Source organism: Brassica napus, unplaced genomic scaffold, assembly GCF_020379485.1.
Source record: "Brassica napus cultivar Da-Ae unplaced genomic scaffold, Da-Ae ScsIHWf_1230;HRSCAF=1757, whole genome shotgun sequence".
In the NCBI taxonomy this organism is placed as follows: domain Eukaryota; kingdom Viridiplantae; phylum Streptophyta; class Magnoliopsida; order Brassicales; family Brassicaceae; genus Brassica; species Brassica napus.
This window is the reverse complement of record NW_026014653.1, coordinates 402,143-426,029: the sequence shown is the minus strand read 5'-3', so window position 1 is coordinate 426,029 and position 23,887 is coordinate 402,143. Positions and strand designations below refer to the sequence as shown.

General features: G+C 35.7%; 5 protein-coding genes, 1 long non-coding RNA gene and 2 pseudogenes across 8 annotated transcripts; 3 read left to right on the top strand and 5 right to left on the bottom strand.

The window, feature by feature from the left end:
• The first annotated feature begins 392 nt into the window (after positions 1 to 392).
• LOC125596568 (polygalacturonase QRT3-like) lies at positions 393 to 2,638 on the top strand. The gene is made up of 3 exons (XM_048771646.1): positions 393 to 992; positions 1,077 to 1,304; positions 1,553 to 2,638. The coding sequence occupies exons 1-3, from the start codon at positions 813 to 815 to the stop codon at positions 2,567 to 2,569; spliced, it is 1,425 nt and encodes a 474-aa protein (XP_048627603.1). The 5' UTR covers positions 393 to 812; the 3' UTR covers positions 2,570 to 2,638.
• On the bottom strand, positions 2,535 to 3,632 carry LOC125596569 (annotated as a pseudogene).
• A 180-nt stretch (positions 3,633 to 3,812) lies between these two features.
• On the top strand, positions 3,813 to 5,905 carry LOC106421196 (multiple organellar RNA editing factor 1, mitochondrial). The gene is made up of 5 exons (XM_013862045.3): positions 3,813 to 4,220; positions 4,681 to 4,778; positions 4,867 to 4,932; positions 5,020 to 5,606; positions 5,693 to 5,905. The coding sequence occupies exons 1-5, from the start codon at positions 3,859 to 3,861 to the stop codon at positions 5,714 to 5,716; spliced, it is 1,137 nt and encodes a 378-aa protein (XP_013717499.2). The 5' UTR covers positions 3,813 to 3,858; the 3' UTR covers positions 5,717 to 5,905.
• A 53-nt stretch (positions 5,906 to 5,958) lies between these two features.
• On the bottom strand, positions 5,959 to 7,876 carry LOC106421197 (protein OSB2, chloroplastic). The gene is made up of 7 exons (XM_013862047.3): positions 7,409 to 7,876; positions 7,189 to 7,327; positions 6,946 to 7,099; positions 6,661 to 6,770; positions 6,435 to 6,582; positions 6,271 to 6,335; positions 5,959 to 6,184 (listed from the first exon to the last, which is right to left on the bottom strand). The coding sequence occupies exons 1-7, from the start codon at positions 7,765 to 7,767 to the stop codon at positions 6,056 to 6,058; spliced, it is 1,104 nt and encodes a 367-aa protein (XP_013717501.1). The 5' UTR covers positions 7,768 to 7,876; the 3' UTR covers positions 5,959 to 6,055.
• Positions 7,877 to 9,071: 1,195 nt separating this feature from the next.
• LOC125596562 lies at positions 9,072 to 10,550 on the top strand. 2 transcript variants are annotated; one of them, XR_007331131.1, is made up of 4 exons: positions 9,072 to 9,474; positions 9,805 to 9,886; positions 10,001 to 10,129; positions 10,228 to 10,550. It is a non-coding gene; the product is annotated as an uncharacterized LOC125596562 (long non-coding RNA). The 2 variants fall into 2 exon arrangements; XR_007331132.1 differs by having other exon boundaries at positions 9,123 to 9,474; positions 9,809 to 9,886.
• A 525-nt stretch (positions 10,551 to 11,075) lies between these two features.
• LOC125596575 lies at positions 11,076 to 12,771 on the bottom strand (annotated as a pseudogene).
• Positions 12,772 to 15,568: 2,797 nt separating this feature from the next.
• On the bottom strand, positions 15,569 to 17,409 carry LOC106421097 (uncharacterized protein At4g15970-like). Its single transcript, XM_013861943.3, has 3 exons — positions 17,121 to 17,409; positions 16,642 to 17,007; positions 15,569 to 16,162 (listed from the first exon to the last, which is right to left on the bottom strand). The coding sequence occupies exons 1-3, from the start codon at positions 17,349 to 17,351 to the stop codon at positions 15,686 to 15,688; spliced, it is 1,074 nt and encodes a 357-aa protein (XP_013717397.2). The 5' UTR covers positions 17,352 to 17,409; the 3' UTR covers positions 15,569 to 15,685.
• A 1,367-nt stretch (positions 17,410 to 18,776) lies between these two features.
• LOC125596565 (potassium transporter 9-like) lies at positions 18,777 to 22,830 on the bottom strand. Of its 2 annotated transcripts, none has more exons than XM_048771644.1 (9): positions 22,479 to 22,830; positions 22,178 to 22,403; positions 21,849 to 22,094; positions 21,571 to 21,621; positions 21,239 to 21,499; positions 20,953 to 21,124; positions 20,603 to 20,853; positions 19,389 to 19,911; positions 18,777 to 19,311 (listed from the first exon to the last, which is right to left on the bottom strand). In XM_048771644.1, the coding sequence occupies exons 1-9, from the start codon at positions 22,623 to 22,625 to the stop codon at positions 18,777 to 18,779; spliced, it is 2,412 nt and encodes an 803-aa protein (XP_048627601.1). In that variant the 5' UTR covers positions 22,626 to 22,830. The 2 variants fall into 2 exon arrangements, with proteins under 2 accessions (XP_048627601.1, XP_048627600.1); XM_048771643.1 differs by having other exon boundaries at positions 20,603 to 20,857; positions 20,957 to 21,124.
• Positions 22,831 to 23,887: the final 1,057 nt, after the last annotated feature.

Below are 23,887 nucleotides of genomic sequence, written 5' to 3'. Positions count from 1 at the left end.
AACAAAAGAAGAAAGATCTATGAAGGAGACTTCAAGGTTCTGCATCTACTTATTTAGGTGTTCTCCTTAAAGTAAATTATTTATATCCTCAGCATTAATTCTCCATTTTAATTTTTCAGTAATCATTCTGCAAATTTCTTCTTTTTTTTTGCATAAAGAAAGCTAAAACTTTATTAACAAAGAAAGTCGGTGAAAATCAAAATTATTATTCTCTTATAATTGATAAATAATTTGGAACAAAGCAAACTTTATGCCGATTAAAGTATAACATGGGGGTGTAAGCAAAGTCTAATACGAAAGATTTATTTTCTCATAAAATCAATAATGCTTCAGAAATTCGTATAACATGAAATATGCATAGTAAAATTGCAGAATCAAACAAATAAATTAAAAATTGGTTGATTTAAACGTTGAAACCGTAAAACGACATATATTTAATTATTATTTAGACTGATATAACATAAACTACGAAAGCATAATTTATGATTAAAAAATCACAAAATTATTTTGTCATCAGAGAGTTCTATGTAACTTTATGAACTTCAGCTTTCTACCAACATGCATGCTTGATCTTTTTCTAGTCTTTGCATTTTTCGTGTGAATAAAGCAAAAATACCCACTAAAAATCATTCTGTTAAATATATTGGAATTCGAGTCGGTTCATTGGAATAGCAAAAGCAAATATTTCCAACACAAATAATGACCTTTAAACACTATCAACCTGCATCTTCTTTATAACCACTCCTCATAGTTAACTCTCTTTCATCGTTTCTCTCGTTCTCTCAAGAAGGCAAAAAATCAAGAAGAACAAGATGAGACTCTATTACTTTGTTTGCTTTCTCATCACTATTTCAACTAAATTTAATGAGATATCTTCCTTAAGAAGAGACATGACAAAGCTTCTTGAAATCCAAGAGAAGATCCAAGAAAGACTCGCAGTCACTCCCTCTCTCCCACCATTGTCTTCTCCTTCTTCTCCATTTCCCAAAATGGTAAAGCATTTCCCACATTTCAGTAAGTATATACACGCACGTGTGAATGTATTTTGTGAGCGTGTGAGTTTGGTTTTGGTGCAGGTGGGCAGAGTGATATACCCAATTAGCTACGGAGCTGACCCGACAGGTGGACAAGACAGTAGCGACGCAATACTTGAAGCTTTAACCGATGCTTTTCAGTTACAAACTGAGCTTAACATGCTGCCACGTGTTGCTGATCTTGGAGGTGTTGTTATTGATCTCCAAGGTGGCAGTTACAAGATCGGTAAACCTCTCAGATTCCCTTCCTCCGGTGGTGGAAATCTCCTGGTTAGTCCCTTTAAGAGTCTCTTTGCTTATGAAACTTGCAAGAAAAAAAAAACTTTGAATATGTACTTATATTTCAACAAATTAGACTTTTTATCAAAGAAACTTTATACAAAAATTAGAATAACTTTGGAAAATTTTATTTTTGAATATTTTGTAATTATTTACCTATAATTCAACAAATTGGACTTTGTTAGAGAAAGTTGTAAATTAAGATTGAATCTTAACTCATTTTCTTGGGTGTAATTCAGGTAAAAGGAGGGACATTCCGGGCATCAGAAGTGTTTCCTGGTGATCGACATTTGGTCGAACTCGTGACATCGATGAAAATGTCGCTGGAAGATACGTTCTCCGACCAGAAAGACCAGAACTCCGGGATCTTCTTTGAGGACGTAACGTTCAAAGATGTTCTATTCGACTCAAGCTTCCGAGGAGGGGGCATTTTGGTAATCAACTCAGCTCGTATCCGTATAACAGATTGCTACTTCCTCCATTTCACAACACAAGGGATCAAAGTCCAGGGAGGGCACGAGACATACATTTCAAACACCTTCCTAGGACAACATTCAACTGTAGGCGGAGACAAACAAGAAAGACAATTCTCCGGGACAGGGATCGATATCTCGAGCACCGATAACGCCATAACGGATGTAGTCATTTTCTCGGCAGGGATCGGTATCTTGTTGAATGGCCAGGCCAATATGGTAACAGGCGTGCATTGCTACAATAAGGCTACATGGTTTGGTGGAATAGGCATTCTAGTGAAGTCTCATTTGACGAGGATAGACAATTGTTACCTTGATTACACAGGTATAGTCATTGAAGACCCTGTTCACGTTCATGTCACAAACGCTCTCTTCTTGGGAGATGCGAACATCGTGTTGAGATCGGTGCATGGGAGGATTAACGGTGTGAATATTGTTAATAACATGTTTAGTGGCGATCCTAAACACAACTTTCCGATGGTTAAGCTAGAAGGAGAGTTTCATGAGGTTGGTCAGGTTGTGATTGATCAGAACAATGTGGAAGGGATGGTGATGAAATCAACGACCGGGAGGTCTAAAGTTTCTGGTAACGGGACGAGATGGGTCGCTGATTTTTCGTCTGTTTTGGTATTCCCTAACCGGATAGACCATTACCAACATTCGTTTTTAGCGCAGTCTGGACAGATTCCTGCGAGTGCAGTGACTAATGTTTCCAACAATGTGGTAGTTGTAGAAACTGATAGAGCTGTAACTGGAACTGTGTCAGTGATTGTTTATCAGTAGAAAAACAACATGTGTTCATATTGATCATTTGTCCTATTAAAAATTTAAAGCATTATTTTCTAAAACATCCATCTTAACGGAAGGGAGGGGAGTATATGTATAATGTGGGCCGGTTTGACAACTAATACCAGCAATCAGCGACTTCATTATTGGCCGGTTCTTCTGGCACTTGCAGCTTCTCAGGGGGACCAGAAGTCCTAGGCTGTTGTTGGAAATCAAGCTTCCCTGGTTTGGCAATGTCAATGTATATCATCCTGCCATTGTACATCTGTTACATGATGGAAACCATTCTGGTTGATTTGGATACATAAAAATATAAACTTGTTTAAACCCATCTAAATCTGTGTGGGGTAAAGAAGCTTTTACCCTACGGTCCATGGTCTCTATGGCTAGAAATGCATCATCCTGAGACGTGAATTGAATAAAGGCAAAACCTTTTGATCTCTTCATTGACTCATCTTTGACAAGCTTCACTGTGTTTGAAAAAAAGAGTAAAGTTACATCAATTAACCTTATCCAAAGTTGGATTTGGAGACAACATGAAACATAGAGTAACTTCAGACACAGCCAAGCTAACGTACCTTCAGCTATCTCTCCAAAAAGCTGAAAACTCCTTTTGTAGAAAATCTTCACTTGTCGAAAACGGCAAATCTGCAGATTTCAAAAGCGAGGAAACACCATTAACATAGAGAAATCACCAGATTGAAACTAAAAACCAACTTCAATTTCACTATGATTGTTATGCTTCAGGACATGAACTGATATATAAAACGTCGTCAGGACACTATCACATGTGTCACAGCTACAATCCTGACTCGATACGCAGCTAATCTCAACGGGAGGCTATTAATAGTGAAAGGCCTAAACTTACTTCTGACCATGATTTTGCTCGCTAGAGGGTAATTAGACAGCGAAGCTTGGATCTTCAGAAGTCTACGGTTTCTGTAACATGACAGAGAAGTTGAAGAAGCCACTAAGGAAGGGAAAGCGAGCGTCGCCGACCACATTGTTCCACGGCCGCCGGAGAGAAGAATCAGTCGTAAAGATATCGTCGTTTGAGGATTTTCAAAACGACAGCGTTTATAAGCTCTTTTTATTCGCGCTTTAAAGCCCATTAATACCTAAGTTTTTGGATTATTTTCAATTAAAACAAAAGGGGTGTATTTTAAAAGAATCGAAACGAGAAGGGCTTTAAAGGTAATTACAATTTATTAATTTATTGTAAAACCCCACAAAGCCCTAGTTACGTCACTACTCTTTCAACATTTCTCTCTTCTTCTCCGGCAGTTATGGCGATGATATCTCACCGTCTCCGGCGAGCGTTACTCACAGCAACTTCACTTCTTAACCGATCAATCTCTCTATTTACATCTTCCGTTGCTCCAACAGCCGATTTCCCTTTGGTACAGAGATCCGTTTTAGCGCGTTTAACGGAAGTAACAACTACTCGAGCTCCGGTGAGGCTGTTTTCGACGAGGCAGTACAAGCTCTACAAAGAAGGCGATGAGATCACGGAAGACACTGTGCTGTTCGAAGGATGCGATTTCAATCACTGGCTCATCACCATGGATTTCCCCAAGGATAATCCTTTGTCTCCTGAGGAAATGGTCTCTACCTACGAGCAAACCTGCGCCGCTGGGCTTGGTATCAGGTTCGTTATTACAAAAGTCTTGGTCTTTTGAAATTTCATCTTCTTTTATTACACGATCAGTTTGTGTGTGTTTCTACTTTCGTGGTCACTGTTCCTTTGATCATTTTGTATATGGAATGCATTATATAGGTTTGTGCCTGATGTGGATGTTTTACTGATGCTTTAGTTGGACAGTAAGACAAGAGAGATCTATTGATCTGCAAGCTTTGTGTTTCTTACTACATGAAGTTTCAAAGTCTGGGTCTTTGAAATTTTGTTTTCTTTTATTACACATCTATTTGTATGTGTTTGTGTCTCTGTTCCTTTAGGATATGAAATGCGTTAGATGGGTTTGTCTCTTGTGGGGATGTTTTTACTGATGCTTTTCGTTTGAAGCTAAACAAGACATCAGCTTACATTTACTCTTTTTTTTTTTTTTTTTTTTTTTTTGTCTTTCTTTGGGTGTTTGTGGTTGAGTCAGCTTGGAAGAGGCCAAGACGAAGATGTATGCCTGTAGCACAACAACATACCAAGGGTTTCAAGCTATCATGACTGAACAAGAATCCGAAAAGTTCAAGGGTGTGTAGTTCGGATAGCCTTGTTTTTTCTTTTCCTTTCGAAGAAGCTATTTTCACTAGATTTCTCACTTGTTTTGGCTTGTTAACAGATCTACCCGGAGTTGTGTTTGTGTTGCCAGATTCATACATTGATCCCGTGAACAAAGCGTATGGAGGTGAGCAGGGGGTTTTGCAGAACCTTCCCATGCTGATTCTTGCAACTCTACAATTTCTTTTTTTAATATTTTCTTGTTTTTCTTCAGGAGATAAATATGAGAATGGAGTTATCACACACAGGCCGCCACCAATTCAGGCTAACAGAAGAACCCGTGATAAGTTCAATCAGAGATCTGACCGTCAAGGCGGTCCTCAAAATTTCCAAAGAAACCCAAATTATGGTCAGCAACCGCCAATGCAAGGTGGTGGAGGAGGCTATGGTGGTCCTCAGCAGAGCTATGGTCCTCCAGGACAAGGAAATCAAGCTCCTCCTCCACCATTTCAGGGAGGTTACAACCAAGGACCGCCGCGATCTCCACCACCTCCATATCAGGCAGGTTACAATCAAGGCCAGGGATCTCCGGTGCCTCCATTCCAAGGACCACCAGGTGGTTACGGTCAAGGGGGACCTAGTAACTATAGCCAAGGACCACAAGGAGGTTACAACCAAGGAGGGCCTATGAATGGGAACTATGGTCCTGCACCAGGAGCTAGAAATCCCAATCTTGGATATAGTCAGGGATATGCCGGACCTGGACTAGAGGTGAATCAAACAATTCCACAGGCTGAGCAGAGGAATGCAGCTGGAGACTGGAACAACAATAATCCAGCAGGTCAACAGGGTTCTGACCAAGTAAGTTCTTGACCGTAAATAATCTTGCATTTAAGTACATTCCATTTTCCACACATATTTGTTGCTGATATAGTCAATATTTTCAGTTTCCACAGGGGAGAAGATACTAGACAGAGACATGATGCTTGCTGCTGTGGAATGAGCTGAATCAGGAGGGGATAATCAGAGCAACACTTTTTATTAAGTTGTAGAGTACATAGTTTTGTTAGTCAGCTTTCTACATTGTTTGGTTGCATCAGTTAACTTGAAATATTTTTGCAAATCATTCTTTTAAAATTTAGCCTGCCTATTTTACTTGAGATTTTTAGCCATTTCCGTTGAGCTATTTTGTATCAAGTATAGTGACCAAAGATTCATAGCAACTCTGATGCGTTAACTTAGAGATTGAAAAATGATTAATTCTGTAAACACTTGGAGCTCTTTACAAGGCGATAACGATTCTAATAAGGCTACGAGACGGTGATTTCTTGTCTCTTCTTGACTGGTGGCAGTTTTGATAACACCCAAGTAGGAGACTCATTTAGCCAAAGTGCTTCACCTGTCTCCTTGTGTTTGAAATCAGGAGCTTTTGCGTTTCTCTACACAAACAACAACGATCTTGTGATCAAATAGTCGATATTCAAAAGATTGATAAGACAAAATTTAGCAAACAATATGGTACTACCTTGTCAATTCTATTGTCCCACCATTTATCAGGATTCTCAACCAATTCTTTCCATGATTCTTCTCCTACAACATCTCAGGACAGACTTCGGTTCAGAGAAACATAAAGAACAAATGCCACATAAATGCACACATCTTAAACATGGAAAACAATGGGAACTTTACCTTTGAGTTGTTTCACTCCTCTACCTTTACGGACAAGAACATCAAACTCAAGTCCTTCTAGTTTCGGCAAAACCCAAGAAGGAGCCTTATTAAGCCACAGTGAGAGACTACTGTCCTTGCTTTTGAAATCAGGATGCCTTGGTTTTACCTATGCAAGGAAAAACCGAGAAGTCAAAACAACGGAAATAAGATAAGATGAAGGTTGTCAAGCACATGGGCCACTTACCAATCCATTGGCTTTATTTTCACGATGATCCCACCAGTCTTTAGGATTTTCAATGAGGTGATTCCAAGAATCAGAAGCTTCATCCATAACTATATTCTTCTTAGCTCTAGCTAGAGACTCAAAAAAAAAATTGATCAAACCATTAGCCAAAGAGTTGAAAACAATGGTTAGCCAGATATTACAAAAAAAAACATTCTTCCTAAGAGCCTCACTCAGACCTTATGGATATAAGAAAAAAATGGGTTTTGCACCATGACACTAAATAAGAGTTGATAAGAGATATACCAGGCTGTTTCTTAATGCCACTTTCAGACGCTGCTACAACCACAGGCGGTGAAGCAGGCCGCTTCCTAACGCCGTTTTCTTCCTTTTTAGATGATGATGATATAACCAAAGGCGGAGAAGCAGGCTGCACAAAGCTAAGATTCTGTACCAATACCTGTTGTGAGCAAAACCACCTCAAGGTTACAAAGATTCTGTAGAAAACTAAAAAACAAGCAAACAAAACTGAAGGAGAAAAATGCTAACCTGGACATTGGATTGAGCATAAGTCATATTTGGAGGAGGGGAATCAATAAAAAGCTTGCCAGAAACATGAATAAGATCGTCTTTACTTATATATCGATCTGCTGTTTTCGCTAAATCACCTTCGAATATTATCGGAATCCTGACAAGCAAAGCCACAACCTTTACATCATAATCACACCAAAGAATGCGTTTCCTATAGAGGAAGAGGAGGAAGTAGTACCAGAAAGCAGAGGAATCTGAAGAAGACCTCTGGGAGATAACAGTGCCTGCCCAGAACTTCCCGTCGGAAGAAGCCTCGAATTGAACTGGCTGATCCACAAACCCAATCAGGTTCACCCAATTCGCTGCTTCCTTCTCGTAGGCTATCTCATTTGGCCGACCCGATTCCTTCTCCTTCTTCGCCGTCACAATCTCCGGAGGCGCCTTGGCTCTTTGTTTCTTTCCGCCACTCCCGGAGACAGCGGCGGCGGCGGTGTGGAAACGGATTCGCTGAGGGGTGATTCGATTTCCGGATGAGATTTGGGGATGGAAAAGCGGAGAGCATTCGATTCTCGTCAAGGATTTGGAAATCAAATTCATCTTTTCATAACCAACGAGGAACCCTAATTTCTGAAGGGTTTAGGGAAACAAATTGAAGAGAAGTAGTGATGGATGGATAGTGATGACTGTCGTTTAGTTGGCGCGGAGTAGTCACTGTGTATATTAGTTATTTGGGCCTTATAGTGGCCTGCTTTATATGAATCTTTAATGGTCTTGGTTACTTTAAAATTAAACCATTTTTTGTTTACACTAGGGCATTTTACCTGAATCTGAATCCGAATCCGACCCGGAAAAATCTGAAACGAAGTAATAAAATACCCGAACAGATATTAAGTTAGGACATGTTGGATATCTGAATTCGAACGTCTAATATCCAAACCTCGAACGGATATACGAAGATAACCGAATATATGTATACTTAATCATATATTTACAGTTTAATTATTTCTCTCATTTTATTCAAAATATTTATATTGATGTTGTATATAGTTCAAAATCATATAATATACATATAGTTGTGGCCAATGTGATTTGTTATTCACTTAAAATGCATGTCAAACTTCTTGTTTCTTGCATTAACAAAAGTTGTATTCAAATTCCCAAAACAACAACTAAATTAATGTTTTTCTATTTTCAAAAGTTTGTTTCCAAACCTATTAATCGTTCAACCTATTAAAAAATTAAATCAATAGTTAAGTTAATTGTAAAATTTTAAGTATAAGAAACTTGAATAGTGAAGATTCTGAATGTTTTATAGTGCTTCTACAAATAACAATTATTCTTATCATTCAAGTTTCAGTCGTATGCGCATTTTGCCGTTAGCAAATTAGCATCTTCTGTATGAAAAAATAGTCACTTAGTTTATCAGTTGATTAAAAGCACTTCCAACTTTGGTTTTTAAATAGTATCTAAGATTATAAAAAATGTAAAAAGTCGAAGAGAGAATGAAAATAAGTTCTCATTTGAAATGCTCTTCGGGATCTTTCTTCTAAGTGTCTTCATCTTAATACTTCTTTTTTTTGCACATGTATCCAACTAATCTAATTATATAGTTCACATTAAAATTTATTGATCTAATTAAAGTAATATTTTGTTTTTGAACGCTTTTTTAAAGACTTGACCGATAATGTTGCTCTAAAAGCATCCACAGAGCTAAGGGAGTGTTTAAAGTCTATCAACCAATTAAATATTGTTTTCTTAATTTTTTACTTTTGTTTTTTTGTTAAACCAATAAAAAAAGATATGTATTAAATGGGTTTCTCCAAAACTCTGCAACGTCTCTTTATAAACCTACTTAGAACACCTCCATCGGAGTCTTTTAGAAAGGGTTCTAAAAAAAAAACCAAAAAATAAATAAATGAAAAATGAGATAAAACCAAAGAACCGGCCCTAAACTAAGGGGTTTTAGAACCACTAAGCATCCCATACGTGTCTTCTGTGTATTGGTCTCTTCTCTCAGTCTCTCTCTTTCTCATCGGCTTTGCTCTCCTTCTCCAAATCTGTGTTCGAATTCTTTGAGTTTATGTGTTGATTTGAATCTTGTGAATCTCCTCGTTGGAATTGAAATCACCTCTCCTCACTGAATCGCCGTTCGGTAATCAATCCGTAAACCCTAATCATTGTTTGATTCTGGATTTTTTTGTATCAGGGAGAAGACGGAGATTCATGGCTAATAATCATATCATGCTCTACTTAGCATCTGTTATCTTGCTTCTAGGGATTATCAGTTCATCCTTCAACATGCAGGTATTTTCATTTTCATTTTAGCTCCTGGGATTTAATCATTTTCTAGCTGTTGAGTTTGATCTGCCTTTGTTTTTAGCGTTTACTCTTTGAAGCTACATGTTAAAAAAAGGATCAAACTTGGTCTTGAATTTTTGTCTAAACCTTATCATTGTTCCTGAATTTTGAACATGGTGTTGTAGCTGGTCTACCTTTAGACAAGAACGTAGTTAGAGGTATTAATATTTCAGATGATGTTCTGGTTTCCTCATTTTAAAAACTAAAATCAAAATGTGTTGTCTCTCAACTCTCTGCAAAATAAAGAAAAACGGAACCATGTTTAACATTGTGAAGCTAGATGTATCCGCAAGGAAGGATGTCTCATCATTTCAGGGAGATGTGTGTTGGAGACCATCTTGCTGTTAAGGGACCAAAGGTACTCTTTTGTCGTCTAAAGTTTCTGATCTTCGATACCCCCAAGCTTCAAACTTTAAAATAATAATCACCAATTCCTGGCTAAAGCTCCTTGCTTTCTTGTCTCGTGTTACAGTTTGAGTGGGCGTGGCAGCATCCGAGAGCGTGCAGTACGAGAAGCTGCTGCTGCTTTCAAGTCCTTCTCTGGACTTGCACGCAAGATCAAGCTTGCATACACAATGCTAACTCTTCCAGCTTGGAATAGGTAAAGAAAGATAAAGCTTCTTGTTGTTGTTTATGCTGCTGTATCCGTTATAATTACCGACATAACTTATATCTCTCTCTCTGTGTCTTGGTGACCAGCTTGAACCTGACATTCAACTATTTCTCATCAAAGTATGCGCACCACAGCGGTGTTTCTCCAAGTTTGCCTCCTCACATGAAAGTCCAAGTCTGTGCTAAAGGAGACAACGATTCTCAACCCGAAGATGAAGAGAGTCTTGATAGTAATGAAGAAGAGGATGATAATAATACCCAAAGCCAGCCTAGGAATCCAACTACAAGCTCATTGGATGGCTTTCTACTTATAAATTTGTATTTCTATTTTTCATATGTTTTTATGTCATGTTGGTTTAAATGTTATGAAATCCAATAATTTATAAGTTTTGTAATATTTAAGTTTAATAGTTTAATTTCTAAAAAAAATATTTAAGAATCTCATAAGGATTCTTCCATTGGACCTTCACACAACTAATTACATTAATAGAGGTTCTAAACTTCATAAAGTACACAATTAACTATTAAATTAATTTTAAGAACCCATTTTAAGAACCAATGGAGTTGGTCTTACCTCACCTATTTGTTCTAAATTTGTTATCTTTCTCTTACTTTAACTTTTTCTAATTGTTTATTGGACGAGAGACTCATCAATAGACTCCCCGTTAATGATGCTCTCAGTGTTTCCTGTACCAGCTGAGCCTTCACTCGTACTTCTTACATGGATAATTGAACAGTTTTTTTTTACATGTTCACATGTTCGTTTATGTCATCAAACCAAATGCTGTTTTTATTTCTAAACTTGAACACCTATAAAATCACATTATATAATTGTCATCAAATTCCCAAAGACACCATATCAGAAACAAAACTCAAGTGACCTCGACTGTGGGCTCGTAATTGTATTGCATGACTTGAATCGGAAACTCGCTTGATCTCTTATGTTAGCTTATATCATATTTATGTAACTTGTATCAGATCTAAAGTAAATCAAATTGTTTTCGAATATGCAAAGAAGAAAATAAATTTTGTTTCCCAGTGATTGGAAGGTTTGAAAAGGGAGAGAGAAAGAAACATCAAACATTGATAAGCCGAAACATCAAACATTGATAAAGCCTTTATGAAAGACACAACTGCATTTCATTTTAAAAAAAACTTTAGTTGAGCAAAACATCCAAACAAAACTAAATAAAATGATTGCATAAACATATAAAATAAAAAAATAAAACACACACGCACAAAGCGATCAGAGATACATTAAGTTCTCAATATCGTCAAATCCAACAACGTCCCATCTTTTGGTGTTGTAGCGGTTGGATTTGATTTCAACTTTTCTAAAATGGTTCTTTTGTAGATTGTAAAGAAACACGTAGAAATGAGTTGTAACTTGAGGTAAAACGTTAAACTGGTCGGGTCCAATACGAAATATATGTTGAGGAACCAAGATAACGTCACCGTTTCTAGTTGTACCTTGTACCCTCAAACTCATGTTATGGACTATATGCGTTTTTATCATATTCATTTGAGAAGGATGCAACACCCGCTTCATCCTTGACCACCTATTCTTCTCTTCATCTTCCCTTACCCATAGATCCATCACACCGTCATGTACAAGATCGGCATGGTCTAAAATAGCTATTCTTCCATCGTATTCTATAATCTCAGTATAATAATACCGACACCAAAAGGCATCTTCAGGTTTTTGGAGCACACTGAGTTTTTCAGAACTAATATCGAATCTCACAAACAGGGGTTTAATCGAATTAGGAACCAAAGCTAGGTAATACATACTCCCATTGATAGTCAATCCTCGTGTGAAAGGGCTATGTGGTGGACATGTGCATGGAATCTTTCTCCATCGACTTGATACACCTCCTCCTAGTGTGAAGACCCAATGCTCTAGCAAGAGCTTTACAACTTTGAGTCTTGAAACTATGCAAACCACTTTATATTGATCATGAACAGGGTCGTGTGCGATATATGGTATATGATCTTATTAAACTTGTGATCTTTTGCTATGATGTTGGATTCCTCTATGTCAGGTAAGACGACAAGTTTCTTAGTGGTACTGTTATATATTTGTGCATTTGTGCCTTTTGTAAAGCACATCAAACCGCGGTAAACATGAGAGACGGAGTAGCCTTTCATCGCTGAGATTGTCAAATCTTGGTCAACTACAAAAGAACCGTCCAAGTCAGGAGAAGATGACGATGATACTAATATCTTCTCTTTGTCGAAGCCCAGCCACATGTATATACGTGGCGCTGATGAAAGGTTGGTGAAATATTGGGAACAAATCAAGGTTGACCAGAGCTTAGAGACGGATTTGAGCCTCATAAGGGATTTAGCAGGGAGTCTCGTGAGAATCTCTATCACGAGATCAGAAGGAAACTCCTGCCACGGTTCGTGGCTCTTGCATATGTCGCTTTGTCTTCTCCTTATTCTCTTCGACCTCCTCTTCATTCTACGTGCCTCCCGTTGTAAGGTGACTGCTAGGTCAAAAGAAAAAGGCATATTTTTAGTATCACACAATATTGTTTGTGACTTTGTGATAGAAAACATTAATGGGTGTCTGCTTTTTGGTATCTAATTACATGATATAATCAAAATAATTTATGTATTGATTTTGGAAAAAAAAAGACAAAACAAAAAGCTATTGATAAACATAAGATATTAAGGATTTTAGGTTTTTCTTTATTTAGTTAATTATTTCACAAGTTCATATTTTTATTTATATAATTCTTCCAATTTTACTTTGTATATAGTAAAATACTCAAAGAGATCAATTACTTGCTTCGCAAGAATAGTAATAACTTGATCTTAGTAAAAGATTGTTTTCTCAATCTCAAGAAACCAAGCAATAATTTTCCAAAATAATATAAAAAGTAAACCGGATAACTTGGCAGCCTCATTTTGAACAAATCACAATGGACTTCTAATATTTCGTTTAAATTTTATTCTATTTCTTAAAACGATAATGATTTGTTTGATGCAATTAAATACACCAGTAGAAATAGTTCATTATCTTTTTAAATATTCAAAATATATCACGATATTCAACTAAAGGAATAATTGTTGTATTTTACAGCCTTTGTTCACATACACAAACTTAAACCAATCAAGCTTTTCCTTAAAACACTCACAACCCAAACTAACAAAAAATAGAATGGTTGCAGTCTTGTAGATTCATTATCTCTGACAGCCCTAATTCCTTGCTTTACAAGTGCCGTAGCAAAAAAAAATATTTATTTGTTATTATAATTTTTGTTGTTACATATATTTAATTTATGGTATAAAAATTCAAATTATCATATACCAATAGCAAAATTAGTTAAATATATATTATTTTTATAAATATATCTTAACAGTACCACATTATTAAACAAAATTTTATATGAATATAAGATAACTAATATTATAAATGAAATTATATTTTATACTAGATTTTATTTTTTATTAAATAAATAATTAACAGCACATATCAATTAGTTACCGATCATTCTCTAATTTTAAAACAGTCACATACAAAATCATACAGCCATAACGAATATTGGTGCATACAAAACTTTACAAAAAAAAATCTACAATTATAATCCAACGAATCATTGTAAATTTTACTGGATTTCCGTTTATACAAATGACATGTATCAAATTTTTAATTTTCAGTTTGTAAGCTCTTGGAGAGACATTACGTACAACAAGTTTGTACTTAAATCTCAAGGTAGGATAAATTTTGTACTAACAATAAGGCCCAATACGCCGTAATAGATGGCTAGTAGAGTTGATTTACGAATCTCACAAAAAAATTAAAGTTACTGAGCACAAGTTCGAATTTCAATATCTGGGAGGAGACTATATTGATTGGTAACATGAGTTACCATTGATTAAGTTTGAGTTAGAGTCATAATTCAAAAATGTTACTATTCATGAGTTATTTTTAATTCTTTTAGTTAGTGTTTGAGTTATAATGTATTATATATGAGTTACAATTTTGAGTTAACTCTTTGAAAAAATTGATAACTCAAGCTTTAAGAGCATCTCCAAAAGCCCATTTATTTTAAATTTTGGCAAAACTTCAAACATAAGGTTTGAGAGTGTTTCTCTCCGAAAGCAAAACTTTATATTAAACCTTAAATTTTTGTATTTTATATAATAGTCCTTATGTTTGATAAAACTTAACTAAAAGCATAAATCTTTTACAATAACTATAAAATATACAACAAAAGTATTATAAACAAAATTAATAAATAAAATATTATATTATAGTAAAATATTGTATGTAAATAAAAACATACAAAATTATTCATTTAATTTAAATAAATTACATAATTATTCATTATAATTACTTTCACAATGCTCCCATATATAATCAATTAAAGTATTTTCATATCACATTCATCTTCAATAATCATGTTATGCATAATAATACACGCTGTTATTATATCATGTAATAACATTATTTAGTCTTTGTATTATATTTGTTGTAGTATTACTTAAATATTTTGTATTAAAAAGGACTAAAATGATTAAACAATAAAAGTTATTAACATTATTTGAAAGTTAGATAAGTAAAAAGACTAGAAAAGTAAAGAACCTTGAATATAAGGTTTTGTACAGTGAAACCTTATATTGAAGTTTCACTGTACAAAACCTTAAAATTTAAAGTTTTAAGATTGTTTTTGGAGTGCACAAAACCTTATATTTGAAGTTATAAGGGAGCTTTTGGAGATGCTCTAACTCAACATCAAACAAAATGCCATGTATTAGAAGTTGAATTAGTTTTTTTTTGGTTGTATGTCAGTTATCATACGGTTACTTTTTGAACTTCAACAATTTTTTTAAGAAGCATTCATAGTTCTCACGTGAACATTTCTTTTATATAGATGTTTACTAGTTACTAGTTATATTTAAACTATCTAATATTATTTCTATAATTTAATTGCTAAATCTATTTGGTAACTAAAGGTTTTTACATACATTAAATTATATGTAAATATATATGTACATTTTGGTAGAATATTTACATAATTATATTACTGTATTTCCTTAATTTAGTTAAATTTAATTTATTTAGTTTAATATATTTTAAATTTAATCAATTTTATAATAAATTTAATTATTATTGCTAATTTTTTTGTTAACATGTTAAGCTATTATTGTTAAATGTTATTATTATTGATATATATACTGCAACTTATACATCAAAAACGTTACCAGTCAATAATTACAAAATATTTGTAATTCATATTATTTTTACTGCGATTTCACTACATAAATCTACAGTTTCTACCACATAGTTTTTACTGCAAATTACATCGAGTTATAACTTTTATTGTAAATCAACTCTAAGTCCACGTGTCACCAATCGGAACCGATAGATGATTCTTGACTCTTTCTTTGATTCTTGACTAATATAGCTTTTACCAAAGATGAAAATAAAGATAAGATTATTTCTTTAAACACAATTATTCATTTTTGAAAGCTTTATGCTTTACACAAATTAAACAACAAAGTTGCCCCTCAAACTGAATTCAAGTCTTTCAATTCACAAACACTTCGTAGGAACACTCCAAGTCGTATTCATAACTTGTTCAGATAAAGACAAATATTTTCGCCAGTCATCAAGAACGAGATTAAGATCATGAAGCTTCTTCTCTAATCCAATACAACAATTAGCATGCATCGTACACACCAAGTTTATGTCTCTGCTCGTCTGACAAAACCCACCAAAGTAAACCGTGTCAAAGAATCTCATCTGGATCCCAATCTCTGAGACTATAGCCTCGTGTTTGATCTTGTTGAACACATCTTGGTCATGTAACTCTGGATAATCTAGACGAGATTTGTACCAAAACTTGTAGAACTCAATGCTTCTGTGGTTTGATTTCACGTAAGTGAAGCCTCCGTTTACCCAATTGTCTGAGTCATAAGGATCACCGAAGAATCGATCACACGCCATCTGAAAATCCCCATCTGGATATAGCCGAGGAAATGGATCTCTAAGCCACATTATATCTGCATCCTAAATATATATAGGAGATTTTCAAAGTTAACATCGTTTTGTTTAATTGAATTTCTTATATCAAATGTAGCATTTACTATTCACACATATGGTTGTACTTTATTTTTCTAAAATTCACACTTGGACAATAATTTTGCGTTTAATTTATTTACTGTGAACTCTTCAATTATTAATGGACTACCATGCATTAGTTAGGTAGATGTAATATTAGCTGTGATATTTTTTTTAATTGCGTAGGGCCTTATGTATTAAATTCAGACAATACATTATGTGTAACTAATTTTCTTAAAACCTTGGAATTGAAAATATAGATAATTTATGTTAACTTTTATATGGGTCCTATGCTAATGCAAATGTAACTTACATCCTCTAAGACAACCGTAACCGTAAGTTATCTACAAATAGATTTTCTTGTTCGTAGATTGATCCAAAAGATTTTTAAAGAACAAAGATTTGTAAAGGGTGATTAAGATGAGTACCGTGAAGATGAAGTTAAATCCCATTTCAAGCACTTGTGTGAGAAGCTCGATTCTCCTCCACATCATTTTGAGGTAATCAGGAGTAGCAAACAGTTTCTCGCCGGAGAAATCAGTTCCTGAGGTTTCTAAATAGTAGCAATTAGGGTGAAGTTGTGAGCACCGATCAAATGCCTTGGGATCCAAGCAAACAACAACCACGTGTTGAAGTAGCTTCTGTGTTCCTTGTCCGATACGAAAGCTTTCAAGAAACAAATCGAACAGAGAGTTCGGCTCTGCCCACGCTTGATTCAACGTAGTTACGATAACTGTTCGATTTTCTGTGGACGCATTCTCCAGAACTTCTCTAAAACTGATTGACTTTGATCTCTGAAAGAAACAAGAAACACGTTTCTGATTAAAGATTCCAAAAAAAATCAAACCATTCCGGACAGAGCACAGATTGAGACATATGCATGACAGCATGAGTATTAACAGCTTACTGTTTGTGGAGAAGACGAAGAGGGGTGATCGAGCAAAGGACGAGGAGAGGTGAGATTGTTGACCTGGAGCTCTTGAGGAAGAGGATAAGCTGTTTTGTAAAGAAGTAGACATGAAGCAGCTAAGCCGAGAAACAAGACCAAAATTTTCTTCACTTCCTTTTGTCCGATCGCAGATCCCAAATCAAGAAACTTTGAAGTGGAACTAGGGGAGGAGGAAGAGGAAGAGTTCATGTATTCTTGAAAAGGTTTTAAGCGTTTCTCACTTTTCTTCTCTGTTTATTTTGTCGGTTCTTATAAAGGACGTCGTTTTATATTATTTTATTACGTAATGCATTTATTTATGTCAGTTTTTTTTTATGAATCGTTGTAGGAATTTTAAATTGTGAAATTTTGCTATTATACTAATCAGATGATGAGACAAGTGTAGAAACATGAAATGATCCCGAGAGATGATTGATTTGGCGGATGAGAAACGGTCATTGGAATATTACTTCTCTTTTTATAAAAATATATAGATACATTAACGTCATGAAACTTCAGAACAATGATTTGACCAGGGACTGAAGTTGATAGCTTACTGGCTAATAATACAAATATTGGGCTTACATCACCAAACTTCTCTTTTCTAGGATACTACCAAACTAATGGTAGACATCACTTTTGGATTCTAATACTTATCAAGAATTGTCAATTTGGGATCGAATTTGTTATGCCTTAATCAATGGAGAGTGGTAAGAGGACGTGAGTCTATCGTCAGTCCAGCATGGGCATATAATTACATTCAGGGCAAGCAATTTTGTTAGATCATGATTAACGCTGAAAACCAAATGGGTTTTTTAATTTTTTTTGTCTGAATAAAAAAAAAACCCAACTAATCGCGGGCCGTCACGTGTCAGTGGGATCCGCGAACAGTGCAAAAAACCAGCCAACAGCTATTCTTATTCTGGCTTTTCTGCAATCCATTTTTTTCTTTTTGTGTCCCTCCCCTTAAAAACCCACTAAAAACTCCTCCCTCTCCCCCGATAATCCTGCCCTTAGTCGTTCGGATATCTCCATCAAGAAATCCCGAAAAAGCAAAAGTAGATGTGAATGAGAAAAAAAAACTTAATTGAAGTATTTAGTAAAAACAGTAATTACGTGTAAGCTTTGAATGTTAGGTCAATAATTTGCTACGGCGTCTAAAAAAGAAATCCTCGAATTAAATGGCATTTTGTAGTATAATCGTTGCTATTGTTCCGCTGGTCAAATGTAGTACTTCTAAATTGTTTTATTGAGTTCCAAGCTTTGGTGGCTAATAAAGAAGAATTAAATCCCAAATTGCCCAATAAAGAAGATAAAATCAAATTATAGCTTCCTTGACGGGCTCTTGGTTCTAAGTGATTGGATCATCGTGATGGCCTTTATTTGTAAAATATCATTATCAAGTATATTATTATATTGTCATATAGTAAGTCCACAATGCTAATCTAGCCATCTGTTGAATCTTGGTTCTTGGGACTGCGTCAAGACTTCTAATAAACGCAAAGATTCATCTTTATAAAGAACTTCAACGTGACCAATGACACAACAGTTTCCATGGTCTAGTCTTGTGAAGTTGTGATTGGTCTCCTTTATTACCCTTTTATCAGCAGTTGTTTACAAAAAAAAAAAAAAAAGCTAAACATAATAGACTTGTCCAACGTTCAAAAGGGTTTCATGAGGAACATGTAAGATAGCACTATTCGCCCTACACATCTTAGCAAGAAACCGATAAACATAGTCAATGGCTATCTTCTTTGGAAGCAATGATCCTTTTCTTGCCTTCACCACGGTGTTTCCCATGATATGGACAACCCCTGTCTCTTTACAAGTCTTTAAAAACTCCAACTCATCCTCACCCTCCTCCTCCTCCTCCTCTTCCTCCACTATGTAGTTCTCACTGAAACTCATTGCACTATGCGGTGAATCAGGTGGAATTATCGTGTCGAACATCGATGAGAACACAACCATGTTGTTATTGTTGTTGTCGTAGTTGTTGTTGTTACAGATCAGTTCATCTCTGGACACGTGTGTATGGTTGACGTAATACGCGCTGTTGCTATAGTTTGAATATGACTCCATCATTGTTTCAGTTTGGATGAAAGAGAAGAGGTTATCGAACAGTTGGTTTTCGAAGTTGTCGTCTTTCCTATGTAGATCTTTGTAACCATACCTATAACATTTATATTAGTTATTTCAACGGTCTTAAACCTCTTTGTCTAAAGAACTGAGAAGAAGAAAGGACAGTACCTGGCTACGCAGCGGAACATTCGGAATGTCTTTGGTCCGATTCTCTTCACCATAAACCTCTCTTCTTCAGGAATAGTATAGACGGGGAGGTTCTTGACGCATACAAAGACTACGACAGAGTGGATCGCGGGGAGGTTTGTGATGAAATGAGAGAAGATGTGAGGGACACCACTCGCTAGTTCCGTGTGGACTAACCCGATCCCAGGGACACGTACAAGCCCAAGGCTGGGACCGAGACCGAGGATCCAACTCATGGAAACTTTGCTATACACTTCAAACTCATATTTCTTGACTGTTACGTAATTCCAAACAAACATTACCAGAAGAGAGAATGCTGCTATGATGAGCGGAACCCATCCTCCTTCATTGACCTTTAGGAGCACAGCCGAGAAATAAGACAGTTCTACTACTAGCGAGAGAACGGCGAATATAAGGACAAGGATCCAGTGGCACCTCCACACGAGAAGCATGGTCAGCACCATCAGTAATGTGGTCACAATCATCACGACCATAACCGCAGTCCCTAATATTCACCAAGATACCAAAAGGGTCAAACAAATGCTCAAAATCTAACCAAAATACCGACCTCTATTCATGTACATCTTACTATTAAGTTAGGAACAAAAGTCCTACATTAGAAGTTAGAAGGATTTAGCTAACATGTAAGAGATATGTACCAATCCATTTATACCAGTTGGTTTTCGGTTGTAAACTCATCTAATTTAATATAGTATTAACGCTCAGTCTAATCGAACTATAATTGACCAAGCTAAACTAGACTCATCGATCTTTGCCCAAACATTTCAAGATTAAGGATTAAAGATACATTATCTAGAGAGAGACATATTAGAGACAAAATCCAAAATCTCAGAAGTTAGAAAGGATGCTAAATAATATATAAAGAGATGAGACAATGTACTTATCATAAATAGTTTTAGGTTTGAAGTTAATCTAATTTAATAGGGTATCAGAGCTCAATCCATACTTTCTAATCCGATCCATAAGTCATCATGCCTAAAGTTGGTCCACTAAATTTGATCAAATATTATGAGATAAATGGTCAAAGAGCCATAATATCGATCGAAATGGCATATTAGAGGCACAACTCCACGTAGGAAGTTGCAAGAGATCTTAAATAATATATAAAAGATATGGATTAGGTCACTTACTACCAATTAATTATAGGTTGGTAAATCATCTAACTTAATACTTACCATATGCATTGCCGATATCTATTTGGTTCTTGAAACTCGCAGTGACGGCGATGCAACCAATCATGAGTATCCAGTTAATATCAGGGCAATATATCTGAGAAAGGAACTTCTTTGAAGTGTGAACAATTTTAACTCGAGGGAAACACCCATGAGACACAGCCTGTTTGATCAGTGAATAAGTCCCTGATATGGTAGCTTGGCTCCCAACGATTGCAGCTCCGGTCGCCACTATTAACATCGGCCAATATACGCTTTCTATGGGGCCAAAGCAAAAGAGAGTTTCAGTGTTCTGAAAAAGCACACTATGTATGACTTCAAGACTTGTAAAGCTTTTGGAAAAGGTCTAGGACAAACCCGGGATAGATGCATAGAAGGCGTCTTTGTAGTGTTCCTTGTGGTTCACAAGATACGCAGCTTGTCCGCAGTATGCTAGAAGTAGACAAGGGAATACAAAAAGTGTAAAAGCTAGCTGTATCGCTTGTAAAGGGAAATAAGAAATGTCTGCGTATAGTGCCTCTGTGCCTACAATTTTTAACAATAAACATTTTATAAGTAGTTTCTAACTTTCGTTATGGGTAATAGAAACATTTTAGAGATAGCTGTAAAAAAAAAAAAATTATCTGAAGCTAGCTTTACCTGTTATGCTGAGAAGAATGCCACCGAGAGAAATCCAACCATCTTGTCCTCGTCTTCTGAAGTACACATATATATATGTTGGTGAAAATGCCTTTAAAACGCGAGTGTCGTGTTTGCAGATGTTGTATATACCAGTGGCTCCAATGAAGAGGAACCAAATAAGGACAATTGGCGCAAAGAGCCATCCAACCTTGTCTGTACCATAGTGTTGCATACTGAACAGTCCAATTAAAATAACGATAGACACAAACACAACGATGTCTGCAAAACAAAAGGATCATAGCAAGTGAGCAAAAGCTAAACCGACTGGAAACTTGAATTTAACATGTTACCGGTGCTCATTTTTGGATTGTTGACTTTGATCCCACCAGTAGCTGAAAGAACTGTGAAAAAGGAAGGTTTTGTAAGCTGGACAGTGTTCTTAAAATTGGGTTAAACGTCTACTAGGCGGCAAATCGGTCATAAGCGGAAAAAAATTGTAGTTGGCGCCTAAATGTGCATGACCCTATAAAACGTTTAATTATCGCCTAGTGATTTTTTTGAAGATTGGCTGAAAGTTTGACAAAACTTGCCAAGTTAAAGAAGTAGAAAGGAGGAGGAGCTTAGTTACCAGAGATGGCTGGGGTTAAGATACCATCACCTATCATCATACACGTCCCTAGAAGAACAATGACCAGAAGGGCTCTCTTCTTTGAATGTCTACTCTCCAACCACTTCTTTGTTTTAGCAGCAAAAGATCCTTCAGCGACTAAAGTTCGACTATAAGTCGTGAGATTCTCATCGCTGCGTTGTTGATTCGGGATGAGATTGACGTTAGCATGCCTACAAAGCAATGAGTATATAGCTAAAGTCCCACCTGCGCACAAACATTCATCAGTATACACTAAACCGGTTTGGTTTGAAAACATCGATCAACCTTGTTTTTGTTTTGTAGCTTACCTTGACCATTATCATTAGCTTTGCAGACAATGAACACATACTTGATGAGAGGTATAAGCAGAAGAGAGTAAATGATTAAAGAAAGAGCTCCAATCACATCTTCACTATCATTAATCCCATCAGGAAATGTATTGTAGAACACATACAATGGAGAAGTCCCTAGATCGCCGTAAACTATTCCTAGACTTTGGAATGATAGTCTTAGTAGCATCAACATTGATAGGCCCTGATGAAAACACAAAACTAAAAACCTAAACTCTCTATATGAAACTTAAACTGAGTAAACAGAGTCAGTAGTTACCTTTTCTTTGTTCATGTTCTTGAGCATATTAGCTTCTTCATCCATGGGTTGATCGAGTCCCTCCTCAAATTCTCTCATAGCTTTTCTGTCTCTTTTTTCAATCGTGCTTTCTCCTTCTGTAACAGATGATTCTACCGTTTCCTCCATTTTTTGTAATCCTGATATCAGACCAGAGTCGAAACTTTTCTTTGTTTGGGCCTGAGTATAAGAAGAGAGTCGAGTTATTACAGAGCAACTAGTATCTGGTCAACTCTGGTTCTGTCATGGAATTGGAAGGCTAGTAGGCTACAACTGAAAACAAACCTCAAACTTGTAAAAAAAGCGACACTCCCTTTTTATAGGATTTTTTGTGTGTTTGTTTATTTTGGTATATACTTTTTTCTTTATTCAAATATTGGCATATACTTTGATTTGTGATTGTGGCATAGGATGAAGAAACTAAAGAGTTGAATAAAAATAAAATTTGAATTCCGGAGAAATCATAATTTATTGGCACCGTGTGAGAGTGGTTGTTTATGGCCTTTTAGCATGATTATCGGAGGGTTCTTAGAGTGAGGTTCTTAGCGGAATATAAGAAACCGTTTCTTAACTTTTAACTAAAAAAGCTAAGAGCCGGTTCTTAAATAAGAGTTTTAAGAGCCGATTCTAAATTTTTTTAGTTAAAATTTAAGAGACGGATTCTTATATTCCGCTAAGAACCCCACTCTAAAAACTCTCCAATAATCATGCTCTTATGGGGGTGATTGGTAGTTGCTGTAGGTGCTGTCCACAGCCTTATTTATTTCTAAAGCACCAAATTCAGAGCAATCAAACTTTAAATTTTTTTTTGAAGCCACAGCTCTAGAAATAACCTACAGCTGTACAAGTGCTCTGCAGAGCCAAATATTCAAAGCAAATTTTTAGTGCTTTCATAAAATTCTACAGCAATAAAATTTAAAGCCACAGCAAAAAATTTACAGATTTTTTTCTACAGCAAAAATTTTAAAGCTACAGCCATTACCAATCGGACCCTATGTCTTGCTTTCACTATTGTGACACACGCTGCACATGAAATATTTTCTTTTCTCAACTAATCTTTATTTATATGAAATGTAAGAATACATACAAGATTCATGGAATAGCAAAACAACAAGCGACATAATTAATATAATTATATAATTAATAGAGTAAATGGAAAGAATTTACTTGATGTTTTAAAGGTCTTATTTATTAACAGAATATTAATGTTAATTTTCTCCAATCTTTAAGAGTATGAATGGTGACCAGAGAACGGTGAGGAATAATGCATTCTCTAATGTTCCTAAAAAAAATCACCATTCATAAGGAATAATAATTCCCTCTCATTCCCTTTCATTCCCTTTTTTGTAGAGAATTTAAGAACAAAATTATTCCTTGTTAAATTTGATAAG